Below are 22,004 nucleotides of genomic sequence, written 5' to 3' on the forward strand. Positions count from 1 at the left end.
TTCAAATAACAAATCGCTTTTAATTTTTACCTGTAAGTTCCGATGAGGTTCTTGCACATGTACTTGCAGTTGTTAACCGGGGTGTTGCATTCGTCCATGTCTTCGCAATGTCTGCCATCCTCGGCCAATTTGAAGCCAAATGGACAAAGGCACCTGAAGGAACCTGGCGTGTTGTGGCACCGGAAGGCGCACTCGTGGCCTTCAGATTCGACACACTCGTTTACGTCCTCGCAGGTTTGCATTGGGCCTGGGGTGAAACCTTCTCCACACTGGCACTCAAAACCGCCGATTGTGTTACTGCAGGTGCCATTGCCGCAAACATTACCAAAGACACACTCATCATCATCTGAAAAAGAAAAAGCCATATTAAAAAATTCTTTGTTATTTTTTTTATTATTTTTTAGATCAAATTATGGAATTATTCTTTTTTTTTTAATTTTTATAAAAACAAAGTATATCTCCGATTGCAAGAATTAAATAATTTTCAGAAATGATCAGAAATGATTATACCACTATGGAATGAGAAAAAATTCTGATAAAATAGTGCCTCCCGGAAATTATTTACATAAAATAAAATAAAATAAATAAATAAACTCACAATTTATGACTTGAATTCTTCAAAAAAAAAAATTTATTTCATTATTCATTATCCTTACCAATACACTTCTTTCCTGTGGCGTCCAGTTTATATCCTTGAGCACATTCGCACCTGTATGAGCCGTCAGTATTAATGCACTCTCCATTTTCACAGGCATTTGTAATGTGGATGCACTCATTCAAATCGTCTCCAAAAGGTCCTCTTCCTGGACCTCCCGGACACAATGAGTCAAATTCCGCTGAAAATTACTTTTACTTCTAGCGTATATTTTAAAATTTTATCAGAAATACCAGAGCCAGGCTGAGGACACTCTTGGCAGAACCTTCCCCACGCTTTGCCCATTGTGCAGCAGCACTGCAGTCTTGTTAGCGCTTTGTCCCTCTTTTTGCTGCACTGGCCCCTCCTGTAGGAATCAAAGCAACCCTCCACTCTGGTGTCCACGCACCGCATTCCATTAGGACTCAACTCGAAGCCCTCTGGACACTCACACCTAAATAATGATGGTAATTTATTTAGTACAAAATAAGAACGAAATAAAATTGTACTTGAATTCTCCTGACAGGTTGATGCAGCGGCCGCCGTCGCAGATTCCTAGATTGGCCCTGCACTCGTCCACATCAATGCAGGTGTTCTTATCCGGAGCTAACTCAAAACCAGGCGGACATTGGCAGACATAGTGGCCCATGATGTTCTGACATTTGCCTGGAGATGGACAAGTGCCTGGAATCTAAAATTGCAAGAATAGTTTAATGAATGAATAAAAATTAAAAAATTGCGTACTTTTTTTTAAATAATAAAAATTTAATGAAAATTTCTTGCTTTTTAAATTCAATTTCAACCTGAATAAAACCACAAATAGAAAATCAAGCAACAATCAATGTGAAAGGTTTTTCTGTATCAAAATTGATACTTATAGTGTTTTTATTTCCAACTTTTATTATATACCTCAACACATTCGTCGATGTCTCTGCAGTACTGTCCATCAGCACTTAGTGTATATCCGTCAGCACATTCACAAGTAAACGAGCCAATCGTGTTTTTACAGCGACCATTTCGACACAAGTAAGGGTGATTTCTGCACTCGTCAATATCTAAAACTCTCTACATTGAAAAGTCGTTCAAATGAATTAAAACTTTAATTTACCTTCACAGATATTTTCTGTGCCCAGTTTGAACCCTGCATTGCACTTGCAGGTGTAGCTGCCAACAGTGTTGCTGCAGTTGCCATTGTTGCAGATGGTCGCTTGTCTTTGGCACTCATCGATGTCCACACAGGAGTTTCTGTTCGGCGTCAAAGTGTAACCAGGATAGCAGACACATTGGAAGGAGCCTTGGTAATTTGTGCAGTCGCCGTTTTGGCAAACGTCTGTCCTTTCTCTGCACTCGTCCACATCTTAATAAAAAAAAGGAAAATTATTTCGATTAAGTAGAAAAAGTAAGCAACTGACCAACACAGTCTCTTTCATTAATGCTCAATCTGTAGCCCTGAGGGCACTGACAATGGAAGCTGCCTGGCGAGTTGACGCACTCTGCATTTCCTCTGCATGGGCTGGGATTACGATTGCATTCATTTTCATCTGTAGAAAAAAAATCAACCAATTAATATAAGTGCATACAAATTCTATAAATATTGAGAATGAAACACAATTAAATTTAATTATTGATAAAAATAATATGCTTTTTTATTATAATGGCATTATTATAAAGACTTTTGTAAAAAAGACATTTTACTTAGCTGAAGAAATCATCCAGATATAACATGGACATTTACAAATTTGGAGATTCTTTATTTAAATTTGTGAAATGTGATTTTATATTTTTTAAATGTTTAATTGATTTTTTATTTAATTTCTGGTTTCACGGTTCTTTATTAAGCTTGAGATCTTATTCTAATGAATAGAATTAAATTCCGATAAAATAATATCAGATAAAAAAAACTAAACACCCTTTATTTTATGCTCATAGAGGTCTTAACTTAATTTTTTTTATTAAATTCTAACTAACAATAAGCAAGGGATTTTTTTTTTAATATTATGATTTGGATGAATTGTGGAAAAAATCTATTAATATTCTTATAAAATTTAAATAGTACCTATACACTGATGCGCATTCTCATCGTAAATCCAGCCCCTGTCACAATCGCACTCCATGCTGCCTGGCGTGTTGACGCAAGTGCCATGCTGGCACATGTTGTTCATGAGGCCGCACATGTCAATGGGCACCGACTTGTTGGTCAACGGGTCGACAATGTGCCCTGGCAAGAGTCCACAGAGCAGCATGTAGTCCCGCGAGCTCTGGTAGGGACACGCCTGGCAAGGGTTGCCCCACGCCTGGCCCATTGAACAGCAACACACCTTCTGCGTCACCTCCTGGGTCATGGGTTTGGTGCACTGGCCATTCGCGTACGACATGTAACACTGCTCCTTTCGCATGTCCACGCACTCCTCTGAAAAATAATTGATTTCATTTTTGTGCTGATGGGAATTTTGCGCGAATTACTTCCGCTTGGCAAGAGCATGTAGCCGTCGGGGCACTCGCATCGGTACGAACCCACTTCGTTTTCGCAGTGACCCACGCCGCATATCAATCCGTTCTCAGAACATTCATTTACATCTAAAGACATTTCAGAGATTTTAATTAATAGGAATTATCAAAAGTTTTCTAAAATATTTTATTCATATTTTAAATTACTTTCAATTGTGCTTTTGAATTAAATTTAACATTATAATGTCTGAAACTCACCAACGCACATGCTTCCATCATGCTCCAAGCGATATCCGTCTCCACATGAACACATGAAGCCTCCGAAGGTATTTGTGCAATGTCCGTTTCCACACAGTTTCTCCATCTCTGTGCACTCGTTGATATCTTCCAAGACAACCTGTTCACATTATATATAAAAAATTGACACATTAGCTGCAATTTAGTGTTTTTTTCTGTAATATAATATTTGATGATTATTATTTAGGCACTTAATTGAGAATTTTAACTAAATGCTTTTCAAATAATAGCAAAAAAGTGAATAATCTAACTAATCACCATTTTATTTAATTTTTATTAATTTACTCTCTCAAGTTAAAGACAAAGACAAATATTTATTTATAATCTAATCAATAATAAATTATTATTCATACAAGAAAACTTGCAATATAATTTTAAAATAGTTATAAAAACATAACATATTGATTAATGTTAAAATTAAAATAATGATAGTTAAATAAAATAAACTAAATTTAAGAAAAATAATATTAATAAAATAAAAATAGCATATTTTTTTTACTACATAATTACTTACTGTGTCGAGGTTCGGTTTGTATCCAATACCACCAGGACACAAGTTTCTGAACTCTTCACTGTCCGGAGCAGGACAGTTTTCGCACCTCGGACCCCAAGCCTTGCCCACGCTGGAGCAGCAGCAAGTCGCTCTGCTCACCGGTTTGCCCAAGGGCATGGAGCAGCGGTTGCGGCCCCCGGGTCCAGACTCAACGTCGAGGAAACACTGAGACTCCCGCCTGTCCACACAACCATTTCCGGCTTCAATCAACTCGTGGTTAGGTGGACAGTGGCACTCAAAACTGCCGTCTGTGTTAACGCAAGTGCCGTAAAGGCAGGCCTGAGGAGACTCGCACTCGTTCCTGTCTGTGCAGTTGCCACCGCTGCTGTCCACCTGCAAACAAAATTAATTATCCTCCTTGAAAAATTAAATCATGAAAAGTTCTTATTGTTTGAAGAAAAATGAAAGTCGATATTATGGTGAATTTTATTTTATTTCTGCTTGCAATTCAAGAAATAATCAAAAAGATTCCTCGGTAAAACCAATGATAGATATTATGATTAATTTTGTTTTTAATTGGAAATATTAAATTTTTTAACTCAAGTCATAAATGCTGAAAAGTCAATCGTAATCTGAATAAAAATAAATAAAAAAGTTAACCTACTCTATTGAAAAAGGTTTTCTTTCACATTTGATCTAAATAAAATTATTTGTGGTCCCACTCACTACCTATTCATTTAGAATCCTTTTATATGTAAAAGTTTGAACAAATTTTGAGATGAAAAAATTATTATGAATACTTCCTGTACAAAGAAAATATTTATTTAAAAAAATTTGGTTTTACTATATCATTAAATTTTTTATGTCTCCCAAGAAATTACATAATAATAATTTTGGAAAATGAGAAAACTTTTATGAAAATTAATGAGACTTTTTTACATAAATAAAATTGCATACCTGGTACCCTTCGTTGCACTCGCAGCGGAACATGCCGACAAAGTTGACGCACTGGCCGTAGACGCACAGGTTGTTGAACATGCTGCACTCGTTGATGTCGATGCACATTTGCTCGTTGCCGTGCTCGGGATTCATAAACCCCATGTCGCAGTCGCAGCGGTACGTGCCGGGGAAGTTGAGACACTGGCCGTTCTCGCAAAGACTTGGGTCCTCCGAGCATTCGTCCACGTCTTGACAAGAGAAGCCTGTCCCTCGAAAACCCTCGTCACACACGCACTAAAAACAAAATGAATAATTAATATTAGAATAATAAATTAAATTTTCCAAGGCTGCTTGTATTTTGCAAAGTTCAAAATCAGCAAATCTTAAAAAAAAATAAAAAGGTAAAAAAATAGGCTTTTCCTTGTAGAAAAAATTGATTTATCTGCTACTCATATTATTTTGATACACAAAAATAAATTTTATATTTGGTTATACAATCATGAAAAATTGAATTAATTTTGTAATTTGATGATGAAAAGTGGTTATTTTTATTTAGTTTAAATAGCCTAATACAAAAAATTAAATATGATTGAAAAAAACCATAATTATGGAAAATTAATTTAATTAACCTGTCAATATGGTAGAAGTAGTTGGGCAAAATATTACTTCAAAATAATACACCTTATACACTATTTTTTGGTAAAAAAAAATGGCATATTAAATTATGCTACCTTCTTAAAACAATTAACATATACTTTCATGATCTCTCTCTCTTTAAATTTCTTATTTTATGCTTGAGGCTAATTATTTATGCGGAACTTGAAGGTTCTGGAACATTGCAAGCAAGTATGCTATGATATTAAATTGAATTATAGCCGAGGATGTGTAATATTTTAATTCAAAACAGGTCCCATAATGAGACAAGTCTGGAGGTGATATAAACGCCCGCATAACTTTTTCGGCGAACACACGTCACTCACCATACTAATCTCGAGAGAATAAATCAGGTGCCAAAAAATTTTGCCGATGGGCTTTTTTTTCCTTCATCATTTGCGCCCAAAAATGGCACTTTGTAATGGGACGACAGCGCGCCACATCACCATAAAAGAGCGATACATCACACACAAATTTATTATGCAAAAGCCGCGCCGTGAATTATTATTATCTCTCTCGAGAAAAGATGCAGCCACGACGATCAATTAAATTATTCCGCGTGTCTGCGCTCGGAATTAATCGCGCTCAGGTCACGAGGGGTTTTCTGGATTAATTTTCTGCCTCGCACCTCTGAGCAGGGAGAGGAGATTTATTTCATTTCCAAATCCATTTTACCTTGAAGGAGCCCTCGGTGTTGATGCACTGCGCGTTCGCGTCGCAGCCGCCGTTGTTGACCAGACACTCGTTGATGTCCCGGCAGGCGAAACCGTTGCCGGTGAAGCCGTCGCGGCACTTGCACTCGTAAGAGCCCTGAAACACACCGCAGAAAATTAATATATTAAATATACGTTTGAATTCAACAAGAAGTGTGCAGAACGAAAGATCAACATAATGAATCGAGAGACATGTATGGATAGAGGTGTTGGAAATTTGATACTTTTAAGACTTGCAATATGACAAGAAAACTTAAATTTCTCTCTCCTGAGAAAGAAATTTGCACCAAAAAGATTTGAAAATTTTTCCTAATGATAGAGAAGACTATTTTCCAGATTTATTTGAGATCACAGTACGGAGGAAATAAAAATTTACAAAAATTCAAAATATTATAAGCTGCACAATTTTTTTTTGGATTATCACATTCACTTAGTCGTTTTACTGCTCATTATGTTTTTGAATTGTGTAAGAAACATGGAGGTCATTTTCAATACTTCCTTGAGGTGAATTGCAAAAACAACATTATAATAAATGCCCGGTGATACATTAATAAACATTATTGAAAGTAAAAATATAATGTTTAAGTCTATTATGCCCCTTTATCAATAAATGCATTGGAATAATGCGGAATGTGGATAATTACGAAAAACAATTAAAAAAACAAAAAATTGAACAGTTCATAGATAAAAAAAACGTGTTTTAAAATTATTAAATAGCAATATTAGCAATTAATTTATAAATATGCAACAATTTTTTTAAATAAAATTAAATTCACGCAAATTGCAAGTAAATACCGTAAATTCTGGCTATGAACTTCGATTTTAAATCAAAGTTTTAGACTTTTCTTTGCAGTTTGCGAAAAAAAAATTTAAGAATTAGAATAGGTACAGAGTAACGGTCTGTAAAGGACAAAAGAATTTATCCCTTTACAAACCGTGACTCGCGAGCTAAAAAAGCGATAAATTTGGGCTGACATCGAAATCAGATACGGGGGATTGGCGTGAAAAATTGTTCACAAAAGCTGTGAAAAATCGCGGCATTGCGCATGAATAATGCAAAATATTTGCATACTCAGTGGCCGAGCGCTTTCGCATCGCCACGGCGATCTCAAATTCTCCTCTTGTTATATTATTTCTTTTTGTCCGTCTGGAGTAGAGAAGAAGAAAAACACTGCGAGAGCTACGAGGACAATTACATTTTTCGCTCGAAAAGATAGGCGAGTGAGACAAACAATCTCGGTAAATCTCATTCCCATGCATACGCTGGTCACTTCACCCTTTGACACCGCGGCGCTGGACCGCTCGTTGCGCGAAACGATTTTATCGCACACGCTTTTCTTTTGTTTCGTTTTTTTTCAGTTTATCTGGAAAATCGCGGATTGTTCCCACCATCAAGAGAATAATATAAGCTTTGCCAGATTTAAAGTGAACTCAATTGTTAGTCTTTCATATAAAGTAGAATATTAATTATTTTTTTATTCTCATCTTGATGAATTTTTGAATTGATTTAATAATTATAATCACAAGAATTGTTTACCAAGATATCTCTCATACATTTAATTGTACTTACACGCTGAATAACATTCAATTGACTGAATGCACCAAATTTATACTTATTGTTAGTTGTACAACTTTTTAATTCAATTTTAATGTTAAAATTAAAAAAATTCTTACAATTAAAATTTTTTTTGCCAAAAATACTAAAAATCTTAAAAATGAAAAAAAAATGTTTATTTATTTATTTAAAAAGAAATATTTTATAAAAATTTAGTTTTTGGTATCAATATAATATTTTTAATTAAATTTTTTAATACTTACCATTGAGTTGGTGCAGTCTGCATTCTCGTCACAGTCGTTGTACCCAAGGAGACACTCGTCCTCGTCGGTGCAGCCCACCTCGTTGGGCTTGACCGAGTATCCCTCCTGGCAGCGGCAGGCGTAAGAGCCCATCGTGTTCTCGCAATCGCCGCTCTGGCAGATTCCCGGCTGCAAACTGCACTCGTCCACGTCCGAGCAAGAAGAACCGTCCGGATTCGCCAACAGCCCGTCGGTGCATGTGCACCTGTAGCTGCCGATCGAGTTGGTGCACAGACCACCGTTGCAGATGCGTGCGTTTTCGCGACACTCGTCAACGTCCACGCAAGTCCTTCCATCCGGAGAAAGGGCAAAGCCATCCCTGATGACATTTTTCATAAAAAAATATGAAGTTTAAACAACTGATCCAAATAGATGATTGTGAAAGTAAATCTCAGAAAAAAGCGACTGCTGGTACTTCAAAAATCTAGAATCATGATGTAAAACATATTTCCCAATTGTCATGGGGAATAACTAGTATATTTTCGCATTTTTTTCTTCACCAATTTTAAATTACAAAGAAGGATGTAATTTTAACCTATTGAAAACTTTCATAATTTGTAAAGAAATTCCTTTTTTAACAAATATATTTATAATTTGTAAAAGAAAAATAAACTCTAGTTTAAGAAAAATTTAAGGCAAAAAACAATAATTAAGCGATTGGTACTCACCCACAGGCACAAGAAAAGCTTCCCAGAGTGTTGATACATCTGTCCTGACAACCCCCATTGTTGACGTCACATTCATCAACATCTATTTTAGAGGAAAAAATAATGAATATTAAAGTTATTAATGATAAAATTTTCCTTATTCTGGCGCTAATTCAATACTTTTCTCCTATTCAGTAATAAAATTAATAGAGTTAAAAAGAAATTATAAATTTTTTAAGTTGTTCCAAACCTTCACAATGCGATTTCAGCCCGGTTTGTTTGTATCCATCATTGCAAATGCACTGATAAGTTCCCATCATGTTTTCACACACGCCGTTGGAGCAAATTCCACTCGTCCGCGAACACTCGTCAATATCTTCATATTAAATTAAATAACTTAAAAATCCATTGATAAAAAAAACTGTTACCTTTGCAGGAAAGTTTGTCAGGGGCGAGTTCGTGTCCAGCAGGACAAACGCACTCAAAACTACCTGGCGTGTTTTTGCAAGTGCCTCCCCTGCAAAGATTGGGTCGTTTCTCACACTCGTCAATGTCTGAAATTATAATAATAAGCATTCTCATTTTGTATCTACTTTCGCAAAATGAATTAAAAACCATACCCATGCAAACCTGCATCATGGCAGTGCTCTCGAAGCCATCGAAACAGTCACACTTGAAGTTGCCAGGGGTGTTGCGACACGTCCCGTTTCCACAAACGCCATGCATAATGCTGCACTCGTCAATGTCTGAAGTAAAGTTTTATATTGAAAGATTTAATTTGAGGTGGTGTTTTTGTGAAAATCATTCAATATTAGAAAGATTTGAATGGCGACCTGTGGAAACTAGGAATCCTAGGTTTTCAAAACGATCTAATTGTAAGATAGGTCACCTTTTTTTGGTAAATTGTCTTTTTGTTTTATCAATTTTAAACAACTTTTGCGATTTTTCTATAGCTTTTATAAAATCATCTAACTTTAATCTCTACTTCATTATATCATGCAATATCATGAAGATGCAAAATTTACTTATCAGCATTACTTGCATTTCAATAATTAGCTAATGAGGAGATACACTAAATAAAAAATTAGTATCATCGAAACCATAAACATTCGTTATGTCATATTACAGATTTGTATACTTTGAATAAATTCATGGATGCAATTACATTATGTTCTTTTTCTGTAATATTGTAACTAAAAAAAATTGTAAAATATATCGTGCCTAGCAAAGTTTATCATTTAAATGTAATTTAAAAAAAATTAATGTTAAAAACGTTGTAAAAGTAAAAATAAAAATATATAGAAGTAAATTTTTTGTTAATTTTCATTGCTTGAATAATTATGAAGCTAAAAAATTTAAATCAAATAAAGCTCGTAAATTTTAAGAAAATAATATTTTCTTACCTAAACACTTGACTCCATTCTCATCTATTGCAAAGCCCTGGTTGCACCTGCAGTTGAATGACCCAATCGTATTCCTGCATCGCCCATTATCGCACATTCCCGGCAGCAGGCACTCGTTGATGTCGCGTCGGTCTTCGAAGCCAGGCCCTTTGGGGCACAGGTCGAGGTAGGCCTGGGTGCCCTGGCGAGGGCACGCCTCGCAGGTGCTGCCCCACGCCCTGCCCACCGAACAACAACACTTGTTCTTGTTGAACAGCCCGTCGAGTTGGCGGCCGCAGGTGCCGTGGTGGTACTCGAGGAAACACGGCTCCTCCCTGCGATCGATGCACCGCCGCTTGCTCGAGTCCAGGGTCAACCCTGACGGACACTCGCACACGAACGAGCCCTCCGTGTTGACGCACGAGCCGCCGCCCTTGCAGATGCCAGGCTCCAACTCGCACTCGTTCACGTCCACGCACGTCTTGCCGTCCAGCTTTGCGTAGCCCCGCTGACAGTCGCACATCTCCGTGTCGCAAGTCTCGCAAGGGCTGCCCCACGCCAGACCCACGGTGCAGCAACACTCGGACCGCAACGTCGCACGCGCCAAGTTGTTCTCGCACTGCCCGTTGACGATTTTCGTCCAGCAGGAACCGCGCCTGTTGTCTATGGGAAGGGATATGGAGGATTTTCTTAAAGAAAATATTGATATCATTTTTTCTCAAGTCAAACAACTAAATGTTTTTCATTAATATGACATCATTTTTTGTAAACTTGAAGCGAACTTTAAATTTTTATTAGATTAAGTTGTTCTGTAAGATTTTTTTAGTGATGTTTACGCATGTTGTATTTCCAAATATAATTTTATTGCGAAATGATCATTTTAAATTTTTCAATTATAAATATTCCTGTTCAATTATTTAATTGCTACAAAAAAGAATATGTGTAATATAATTTTTCTCTCCCTCTGCAAAACTTGTCTGTGGCAAAATTTGTGATCTTGGAAGCGTATCATGACTATTTTCGCAGTGACAAGATCAAAAAACTAAGCCGATCAAAGTACAATTTTTTAGCAAAACTTTTCCAACAATTCAATGATTCCCACACACAAATTGATTATTTATCAACAATGGAAATTTTGACGAATTTTAGCAACACTAAGAAAATATTAATAATAACAGAAATCGCTAGTAAAATCTAATAGATTATGCATTTCTGATAAATTTTGGAGTCATCGAAATTCACACTTCGCTTATCATATTATTTTGAATTATTTAAGTTAAAAAATTAACCTTAGGAGTTACACGATTTTCCAAATTACAAACAGAAACTGATCAAATTTTTGCGCCCAACATTTGAATAAAAATTGCAAATTTTTCATTTTGTTATATAAAAAAAATTGCCCTGAACTAAAATAACATCTTAGAAACTGATTGAAATGAAAAAATTTCAAAACTGTTTTACTCACCGATGCATATGCGACCAGTATTGTCCAGCACAGAGTTGAGGTCGCAGTCACAGCGGAACGAACCGATCAGGTTGACGCAAGCGCCGTTTACGCAAGCGTCGGCGATTTCGCGGCACTCGTCAATGTCTTCGCAAGCGTGCGTCACCTGACTGAGCTTCATGCCCGTCGGACAAATGCACTGCGAAAATTAAGAAAAACCATCCCCCAGAGACGTTTAGTTTAATTAGGATTTTTAGATAATTTATTCTAACCTGCATGCTGCCGTTGGTGTTCTTGCACTGGCCGCCGCTGCACATTTCGGGCAAACTGCATTCGTCCACGTCCACGCACTTCTTGCCAGATGCGTCCGGCTCGTAACCGGGGTTGCAGTGACAACGGTACGTGCCATTCAGATTTTCGCACGCACCGTTGCCGCAGATGTTTGGATTTTGGGCGCATTCGTTGATATCTTAAACAATAAGTCAAAAAAATTTAAATGAATGTTTTTTTATTACATGTAAATCCGCGAAGTCGAAACCAATAGACTAGGTAATTGGCTTTTCCATGAAACAATTAACGACTTAAAAAGCAGCAATTAAATATAAACTCAGCGGACATCAATTTGTAATTGAAAAAAAATTAAATAATAAACTCACCAAGATTTGGGATTAAATAAATATTGGTTAAAATCGTCAAAAAGAAACTAAAATGTACTAATGTAGCTCAATTAAGGCTTTAAATGATTGTTAGGTTTTAATATCACTCCTGGATCATTAATTGATAATTTATATTTGAAATAATAACGCAAAAATTTTAACTGCTTCAGGAAAAAATCGTTTTTCGAGTTTTTAATTTTTGCCACATGTATAAACAATTATAAATAAATTATCGATCTATCTAAAACCACCTTTTACCAGATATGATCAATTTGAATAATATTACTTAAAAACATCCCAATTCTCGATATCAAATAATTTAGCTTTCTTTCACCTGAAATCACTTTTTATGTATTTAAGAGCAGTTGAAAAATGTAAAATTCCTTTCAAAGGCGCTTATTTTTCCAATGAAAACGATACATGTTCCAAATTTAATTTCAATATTTTAATTAAAAAATTTTAGTGAACGTGAATAATGTTGATGCTAAAATAAACCATTTGTCATTTTCTTGATGCATTGTATTCTGCAATTATACAGCATAATAAATTTGGCATGATGTAGGTTTCATATTCCAAAATAATAGTTTAATATGACATAAGGACACTATTTATGAAACAGTAATGCTTTCATCAGATTGATTGTAAAAATTAGAGAGCTGTTAAATATAATTAAATAAATTGAGAATTTAATAATAAATACTATTTTTAACCTAGTTCAATTGTTGCCGTTTTATTAAATTAAAAAAATTTGTAAATTCTTGTTTAAACACATTTTAAATAAATTAAATATAAAAATATCAATTTTAACAAGTAAAATTAAAAAAATAAATTTTTTTTTAATGTTTGTTAATTTAAACATTAAATTATTTCTACTCACCTTTTCCGTTGTAAGTAAGTCCAGGACCAAACGGACACAGCGATTCAAACTCCTCGGTGCCCGGTTGCGGACAGGCCGTGCACAAAGTGCCCCAACCCATGGGCTGACCCAAAACGACGGTGCAACAACAACAGCTGGACTTGGGCACCGGGACCGAAGACGGATTGGAACAGACACCGTCCCTGTAGGTCGAGTAGCAGAGGTCACGTCGCGTGTCAAGGCAGGAACGACCGTCCAGGCCGAGGTTGAATCCGGGCGAACATTCGCACCGGAACGAGCCGGGCGTGTTGAGGCAGCGGCCGTTCTGGCACGGGCTGGAAAGACACTCGTCGTGGTCTTCGCAGCGGGAGCCGTCGCGGCTCAGCTTGAAGCCGGCGTCGCACACGCACTTGTAACTGCCGTCCATGTTGACGCAGCGGCCGTTGGCGCACATGCCATTCTCGGAACATTCGTCCGTGTCGGCGCAGTGCGTTCCGTCCGGCGACAGCGCGAATCCCGAACTGCACTTGCACGAGTAGCCGCCGGCCGTGTTTTCGCAGCGGCCGTTCAGGCAGATCCGCGGGTTTTCATAACATTCGTCCACGTCGACGCACGCGTGGCCCGCGGCCGACAACACGAATCCGGCGTTGCAGTGGCACTTGAATGACCCGTTCATGTTGGTGCACCGCCCGTTGGCGCACATGCCGCGTTCGGCGCACTCATCGTGGTCCGTGCAGATTCGCCCGTCGGCCGAAACGTCGAACCCAGGGTTGCACTTGCAAGTGTAGCTGCCCACCGTGTTGATGCAACGACCACCCTAAAATGAGAAAAATCCATTTTGTTAGATAATATGCATATAAAATTTATCTTCATTTTTTTTTTACTCTTAATTGAGTATTTCGTTCAAAAATTTAGAATCATATTTTCTTTTTAAGAATTTGCAGCTTTTATGAACTAAGAAAGTAGGAAGAATTAATTCAAAAAAGTTTGTATCTTACAAGAAACTATGGTTTTTAAAACAATGTAGGTTTAATTTTCCATTGGAAGTAGAAAATGAATGAAAATATTGTTATTTCAATGTTTATACAAATTAACACTCAAATTCTGACCTCTTTCTTTCCATTTGCAAGAAAAACATTGTTTCTTATAGCTTTATAAGTTTTCAGGCACATTTTTAATTAGCAAGTAAGAATAAGAAAGATGCTAATGATACAATTTTGACTTAAAGGTATGTCACAACTCCCATTTAGGAATGATTCATTTTGTATAAAATTCCTTGCAATTCCTTGCTGTTTCAACTTTCTTCTTATTCCTTTAATGAGTTTTACTGAAGTAATGAGTTGAAGCACAAGTGAGAAATTATTTGCAATTAATAAAAGCTACATAATTCTAGAGCGTGATAAGACAGCCCCTCAAGAAAGGATAATAACGATTAAATCTTGATTTATGGTCATATCAACCTATGCAAATGTAACATTAAAATAAAATTTAATAAAAAATAAATCCAAAAATCATTATTACAGACATATCGAGGAACATAAAGTTAATTAACGAAATGAGTTGAAAATTATTTGTAAAAATAATTTTGAATTTGTTAAAATAAATAAAAATTAAAAACTGAAATAATGTAAATAAAAATAATATAATATAAAATGTAGAATAAAATTATAAGATTTTGCATAGTATTTTTGTTAATAATTTATTTGAATATTTTTTGCTTACCTGGCAGTATTGAAGTTCGTTGCACTCATCAACATCTTCGCAAACGCCGTTCTTGAGTGTGAATCCTGGGTGGCACTCACACCTGTAGCCCTCGTCCGTATCGACACAGGAGCCCTGGCCACAGATGTTGGGCCTGAGGACGCACTCGTTCACCGCCGGCCCTTCCGCTCCACACAGCCTGGTGTGCGCGTTGGTGCCGTTGAAAGGGCACGTCTCGCAGTCCTCGCCCCAACCCTTGCCCATGTTCATTCCGCAGCAGCAGTCCTTCTTGCTCAAGCGCATCGACAGTCTGTTCTTGCACTGGCTGTGCCTCAGGGACGTGTAACAGCTACCCTGACGAGCATCTGGTGAAAAAATCGATCCATGGCTTCAATAAGTTATTTAAAAAAATTGCGATTCAAAAATATATTTTTTAAGCTTCTTTTGTGTGCAGAATTTTCTGAGTCATTTATAATAAATAAAATGAGAATAATTATATCAACTGTTAATCATCATAATCACAACATAACATATTTTATCGAAGATAATTATATTGCCAGGGTATCAAAAAGAGTATTGTTATAATATTATACGTTATATTTAAATTTAAATATACTAGTCGTGTCATTTTCCAGTAAGTATAAAAACTTGATAATGTACTTTCCATAAATTCAGAAAATAGAACTTCAATTGATTAGTCACTTAAATTAATATTTTTATAATAAATAAATTAACTGTTACCAATGTGCTTTGAATTATGTTTATGTAAGGACAACAATTCAAAAGAATGAATAAGTTAAGCGTTTGAAACACACAGCCAATATGCTTTGCAATATAATTTTAAATACACAGTGGTAAACACCAAAATGTATATTTGAAAAATAGTAAAAATATTATTTATTATTACTTACATTAATCAATTATGTATATAATATCAAATGTAATAAACAAAATTACTTGAAATTTACTGAAATAAATTATTATAGAATTAAAAAAAAGTTTTCTTAAAAACTAAAATTAATGAAATGATTTTTTTAATAATAAATCAAAAACTAAATAAATTAATAAATTTTAAATAAAAATTACCTATGCAGCTTTTCCTGTCTTGAGCTGGGATAAATCCAGGGTTGCAGATGCAGTAGAAGGAGCCGTCGGTGTTGTAGCAGCGTCCGTCCTGACAGGTGCTGGCGTCGTCGCACTCGTTGAGGTCTTCGCAGTTGTTGTTGTCGGGGTTGCGGGCGAGGCCTTCGGGACACTCGCAGGTGAAGGAGCCGATGTTGTTGACGCACTTGCCGCCGTTGCCGCACAGCGACGGGATCGCCTCGCACTCGTCGATGTCCACGCACTGGCCCGAGTGCACGTTCTTGAGGAAGCCGTGGTCGCAATCGAGCTGGTCCGGACAGTGCTCGCACGGGTGGCCCCACGCGCGGCCCACGGTCGCGCAGCACAGTTGCTTGGTGCAAACCACCCCCGGCAACTGCCCCTGGCACATATCGTTGCGGATGCGCATGAAGCACGGCCCCGTCCGGTAGTCCGCCTCGCACCGCCGCCCCGTGTATCCGTACACGCAGGCACACCGGTCCGGCCCGATGCAACGACCCCCGTTCAGACATGGCTCTCTGCAAACCGCTGAAAGCAAAATTCGTGCACATTTAGAGGGTCGATTTTTTACGAGCGTGGTACCAAATTTTTCAAGGAATTTAATTTTTGATGTTAGAAACCTTCATTTATTAAATTTTGAATTTTTCTGCAGAAGAATCTAACAAATGGAATTTAATATTATTAATCCAGATAGGAAACTATTCCATGAAATTTTAATTCAAAACTACTGTGGAGATCGGATTTAGCTTAATTCATCGCAAAACAATAAATTCAATCCTTGGAAGTGAGTCGTAGTTCTATAGAATTTTCATGAAATCCACCTCGAGTGCTAGCTATGAATTGAATTATTAATGCTATTTTTTCCACATTGTTTGCATTTAATTATTAAAAAGCTTTTTTTATCAAAGAATTCAATATTATTCATAATAGTAAACAATAAACTTTCCCTCATTCAACAAATTATTTTTTAAGGTGATGCCTATCTGTCTAATAGTACAGATTTCCGTAAGTTTAATCAAATAAAAAAATTTGACCATCAATCAAATTGAAAACAGACAGGTTTGAGAAGACTCAGAAGGAAAATGTAAATTTGACGAAATGCAAGCAAATTTTGGTTCAGCAATGTCAGCAATGTGACTAGATTGTGAAAATAATAAATAAAAGCATCAATAATAATTTTGTTGAATATTATATAATATGTTATACCAAGTTTGTTCAGATGGTTATTAATTTTCAGTATATAATACTAGTTGTGTCATGTCTCTCGTTTTGAGTATTTATAACATTGATTTATCTTTATATTAAAGGGCATAACATAATAAAAAGCAAAGGTCAAACATTTACACATTATGTACTATGTAGTATAAAAAATTATATAACTTATAAAAAAATTTGAAAATAATTTTTTTTGATATAAATTGATGAATTAATTAAAATAATAGGTTGTGAAAACAGTTTTATTATATTATTGTAATATTATTTAAAGATGGAAGTCACTTACGTTCTCCGCAGTATTCGCCTACATATCCTAGTCTACAAATGCATCGCCCTTTGGAACAGGTGCCTCCGTTGAGACAGGGGTAGGCGCAGCCCTCGCCATTGTCCCGTCGACCATTCTGGTACACGGCGCTCAGCTGCTCGTTCTTCGTGCCCGCTTGGACTGGAACACAATTTATGAGAATAAAATATTATTATCACTATAAGAAGAGTGAAAGAAATTTCAATTAATTAAATTAATTGGAATTCTCGGCTTGAAAGGATAACGAGGGCATCAATCAGCTGGCAAATTGGCGTTTCTGCTTTGAATTGCTGTTCGAGGTTTTTAATTTTCCGCTTAGTATTCGGCGGCGGCATTAATTCAGCGCGCAGCACGATGACGCGTGGCCGTAAATCAAAGCGCGGCTCTTTCTTTCTTTCTCTCTCGGGGGCACACCCTCCGCAGTCATTTCCGTCCAACTTTGCCTCGCACTCGGTTTCCTGGTCCAATTTAAATATAATACACATACACCGAGTTAGTTTTAATGCGCGAACCCTTTGATCGTCCGCTCTTAAACCAGCTGTGTAATTAAACGTCTTTTTTTTCTCTCTCGCCTGCGCGTTCAAGTCGCCGCGGTGAAGCAAACGCCAGTTGCCAAATTGTCCGACCACCTTTCTTTTATGGCCGTTATTATTTTCGCATCATATAATGGACTTGCTACATTTTGTTATGCTCCTTACACAATTGAGGAAAATCTAGCAAGGTCGATTTGAATCATATGCAAATATTCCAAGAAGCCATGATTTCCATTTTTTTAAGCAATCAAAGGCAAAAATTTCTGAATTTGATCAAAATTAATTTCAAAACTGTAAGGAAAAAAACTGAAATATTTTAAATACTTAATAGCAAATAAATTTTGCAATTTATAGCGTACGCTATAAATTCTGGCCATGAATTAAAGGTTTATTTTGTTTTGCGTATGGTTCAAGTAATGATTAAATTAATGTAAAAAGTTAATTACCAGAAGCAGAGGTTTTTTTAAACAAAAGTTTTTCAATTTTTTATGTTACAAAAATTCTGAAAAAAGAAAAATATTAAAAAAAAATTGAAATTCAAGATTTTGTAAAAAAAAATCACAGTTGAATGTAATCAGAGAATCAGAGTTGTTTCTTCCTGGTATTTGGCAAAATTTTGACTGACGCAAAAGAAAAAAACTTGTAAGTCTCCAAGAAAAGTGGACAAAAGAGTAAAATGCAAACACGTGGACCATCCTTCGTGTGTGGATCAGTTTTCGCTGTTTGACGGTCGCGAGAAAACCACCCGAAAAAAATGTATGCGTCCTTGGGACAAACTCTCTAGATTTAGAGGCAAAGTCAATTTCCGGGCTTAGCATCCACGCGTGGATGGACATGCTGCATTCGAATTTAATAATAAATCAGCCGCGGCAGGCTGATCCAACAATGACGTAATGCAGCCGCCGAAAAGCATCCCGCGGCAAAAAAAATCGCGGGCAGCCTTATCTAAATAAATAAACACGATAAATCACGTCGAGCGGCAGAGCTACTTTTCGTCACTCGTGCGGGGGTTGTTTGGTGTGACTTGAGGCTAACCCGCCGCGCTAAATAACTCGCGCCACAGAGACTCCACTTCCGCGGCACGACAAATCCGTCCACACCGATTCAGAATTGAGGAAACTTTTTATCAATTTGAGGCGCTTTTGATACAAAACTGTTTTAAATTACTTTGCGAGGAGCGAAATTGAAAAAAAAAAACTGGAACGATGATCAAATTGAGGACCGCCGTCGCTTGTTTGGAGAAAATTTGATATGCTATGCAATCAATGAAGATTTTAATGTAATGTGCATAAGTTTCTATTGAGAGTGGGTTAATATATAAATATTTGTAAAATGTGTAGTATTTTAATATTTTTCCCTTTGTCCAGAGCGATAAAAATTTCAGTTTCAGTTCCTTCAATAACTATCTACTTTGCTTATACTCAAGTTCTAAAATTAAATACTTTAGTGATCGAGAATGCACCTCGCGACCAGAAACAAGCCCTGAGCAGCACGTCGGATCCGTTTCTTGTTGTTATTCTCTTTCGCATGCATGCACGATAGAAACTTTGTGTTCATCCGTTGCCTTTTTTCGTCTCATTTCATTTCACATTTCTCGCGGCCTGCTACGGAGAGAGACCAGATACAGATCACACGCATTCAGATTATTATTATTCACGTAATAATGTAAATGCGGTCGCAGAAAACTCATAAAAGCCAATTACTTTTTCATTCCCGAGAAAACTGGTTCATCGACTTCTTCGCTCGTCCAATATTATATTTATTATGTACGGAATATCGAACTGCTGAATTGTGGTGCCGCTGCTGCATAAATGTTTGTTCAATCACCGCTTTATATTGTAAATTCATTTTAATTTGCATGTAAATTGACACTTTGCGTGCCTCATTAGCATCGGCTCGACTTATATGGGAACAGTGACTGACAGCCCAGTTTTTTTGCTTCAAATTATATATAAACATAATCCTGTTTTTAAAATGCATTGAAATATAATTGTGTATAATTGGAGCGCAACTTAATTCTTTTAAATCTTAACTCTATATTCAAATCCATAAATAATTGGGCTCTTTTGTGGATAAAACATAGTAATATTTATAATATTATTTGAAGATTCGATATTTATCTTTTTTTTCCAATTTGAAGAAAAGAGTTATATTTTTATAAAATATAAAATTATATATTAAAGAATCTCCAATATCATCATCTATATTGAAATAAATGACTCGTAACCTAAAACAACACAATATTTTATAAAATACATAAAAATTTGGATAGAGTTAAAATTCTTGGTTTCCAGCATATTTCTTTGCATTATTTTTAGCCGGCACTTTATTCAGATTTCAAACTCCATTATAATATTTATAAAAAATGACCCTCGATTTTAAAATTTTTACTGTCAGAGTTTTAGAGGGTTAATGTATAGCAGACATTTTGGGCTCCTTGATCACATTTTTAAATAGAAACAAAAAGTTTATTTTCAGTTATTTAAACATCAATATATCCTTGATTACATGAATTTTTCAAATTAATTGCAATTGAACTTCGTAGTTGAAGCCAAAATAACTGAATTCTAAAAATATCTTTACCAATCCAATTATTTTCAAATCTACGCGTGGCCCTTGGCACCTCTTCATAAAAAATAATGTTTATCAAGTGTGCTGAGATTTCCTGCCGTGATAATATTTACTCGAAATCACTTGTCACTGGCGAGAGAATAAAAGAAGCGTTGCTAGGCAATCGGCGCTAATTTATTCGTCAGCATGCCGACTGCGGTGGCGATAAATGTCTATATGCGTAATCGTAATTGCAGTGAGAGCAATGAGCACGTCTGGGTCTGTCTAATAATGCGAGAGAGCTCGTTGCTCTTGTGCCCGCCGCACTCTCGCTTCCAGCCGCACCGAGAGCGCAGTGTGAATTATTAAATGAAGCCCCTCGGCTATGCGTATATGTGCAATAGAATAGATAAAGCAGGCGAGATAGGCGATGTTGACACACGAGGTGTGTGTTTGCCCCGGACAAATATATATTCCGCCGCTACGCTCACTAGGCAGCCAAAATTTCGGTACTACATCTCATTTTATTATACACACAACAACGAGACGCCGAAACGCACTCACGCCCAATTCAAATTAAACTGCCAACTCTGCATCTCTATCTGTGCCGCGCGTGAGAGAGGCGATGCTCTGATAAAAAGCACTTCTGTGCTCTGCGCTGTGTGGGAAAGGGTGCAAAGATGTCGATTCGGCACACAAAAGTCAACATAGAATCGTTTTATTATCTGCATTGCATTTTTCTAGGAATTTTTAGTAAATATTTGCCTTTAGTGTATATAGAGCTTTTTGCAAAATTTTGAAGTCTCACGTTATTTTTCTAAAAAAAAGTATTAAACTTATGTTTTGTTAAATATTGTGTGTATTTTTAAGTATTTTGTATAAATTTTTAACAAATCATTTATATTTAGAGATGCTTTTGATTTATTACTTCACAAAATTCGTCGATTTAGGATTTAGCCAACTACGAGGACACTTTTTTGAGAGAAAAATGAGAAAATTACAAAAATATCGCATAGTATTAGATATTATTGAATTTTAAAGCTGATAAGAACTAAAATGTGAGTTATTAAAGTTCAGATACATTTATCCTTTATACAGCCAAAAAACTGTATTGTATAGAAAATAAATAAGCAATTTTTCACTTTTCCGTTCTTTTATCTGAAATCACCAATATTTGCTACTTATTTCGCTTACAATATCACCTATTTTCCCCCAAGCCTCACTTTTTTTTAATTTTTTATGCCAATTCTGCGATTGTGAGGAGATTTTAACGTCTCATTTATTTAATAAAAAACTAGAATCAAAGGGAATAAAAAAAGATGATAATCTCCAAAATTGATAAAGATGTAGATTTTTTAATTTCAAGTTAGACAGAACGAGATCTATTCCGAATTGAACTGAAGATATTATAAATTAGTTCTCACTGTATTTAAAATGAAATTGTGTGACCAAACATCCATTTTTGAAAAATTGTTTGGTTTTGTAAACATTTAAAACTAATTTCTTACGTATATAATATGCACAGATTTAAATATAGATTTTAAAACACATTACATAATATGCTTTGTTGACAGTTTAAC

The 22,004-nt window shown here is 36.1% G+C and overlaps 1 protein-coding gene across 1 annotated transcript in view; it reads right to left on the minus strand.

Annotated features, from left to right (window-relative positions):
- LOC132205452 (fibrillin-2-like) overlaps positions 1 to 22,004 on the minus strand; it is a 37,194-nt gene that overhangs the window by 3,498 nt on the left and 11,692 nt on the right. Inside the window, exons 5-29 of the mRNA XM_059634503.1 lie at positions 17,324 to 17,482; positions 15,808 to 16,350; positions 14,743 to 15,086; positions 13,042 to 13,837; positions 11,781 to 11,977; positions 11,530 to 11,707; positions 10,086 to 10,727; positions 9,303 to 9,428; positions 9,111 to 9,236; positions 8,933 to 9,058; positions 8,704 to 8,785; positions 7,997 to 8,354; positions 6,141 to 6,275; positions 4,830 to 5,105; positions 3,894 to 4,265; positions 3,341 to 3,479; positions 3,098 to 3,211; positions 2,691 to 3,044; positions 2,047 to 2,175; positions 1,743 to 1,991; positions 1,544 to 1,689; positions 1,144 to 1,325; positions 889 to 1,088; positions 657 to 836; positions 31 to 346 (exon numbers count right to left, since the gene is read on the minus strand). Coding sequence (XP_059490486.1) covers positions 31 to 346; positions 657 to 836; positions 889 to 1,088; positions 1,144 to 1,325; positions 1,544 to 1,689; positions 1,743 to 1,991; positions 2,047 to 2,175; positions 2,691 to 3,044; positions 3,098 to 3,211; positions 3,341 to 3,479; positions 3,894 to 4,265; positions 4,830 to 5,105; positions 6,141 to 6,275; positions 7,997 to 8,354; positions 8,704 to 8,785; positions 8,933 to 9,058; positions 9,111 to 9,236; positions 9,303 to 9,428; positions 10,086 to 10,727; positions 11,530 to 11,707; positions 11,781 to 11,977; positions 13,042 to 13,837; positions 14,743 to 15,086; positions 15,808 to 16,350; positions 17,324 to 17,482 — 6,469 coding nt within the window. The remainder of the gene's footprint in view (positions 1 to 30; positions 347 to 656; positions 837 to 888; positions 1,089 to 1,143; positions 1,326 to 1,543; positions 1,690 to 1,742; positions 1,992 to 2,046; positions 2,176 to 2,690; positions 3,045 to 3,097; positions 3,212 to 3,340; positions 3,480 to 3,893; positions 4,266 to 4,829; positions 5,106 to 6,140; positions 6,276 to 7,996; positions 8,355 to 8,703; positions 8,786 to 8,932; positions 9,059 to 9,110; positions 9,237 to 9,302; positions 9,429 to 10,085; positions 10,728 to 11,529; positions 11,708 to 11,780; positions 11,978 to 13,041; positions 13,838 to 14,742; positions 15,087 to 15,807; positions 16,351 to 17,323; positions 17,483 to 22,004) is intronic.

This window comes from Neocloeon triangulifer, unplaced genomic scaffold, assembly GCF_031216515.1.
Source record: "Neocloeon triangulifer isolate White Clay Creek 2 clone unplaced genomic scaffold, ASM3121651v1 ptg000002l, whole genome shotgun sequence".
Classification (NCBI taxonomy): domain Eukaryota; kingdom Metazoa; phylum Arthropoda; class Insecta; order Ephemeroptera; family Baetidae; genus Neocloeon; species Neocloeon triangulifer.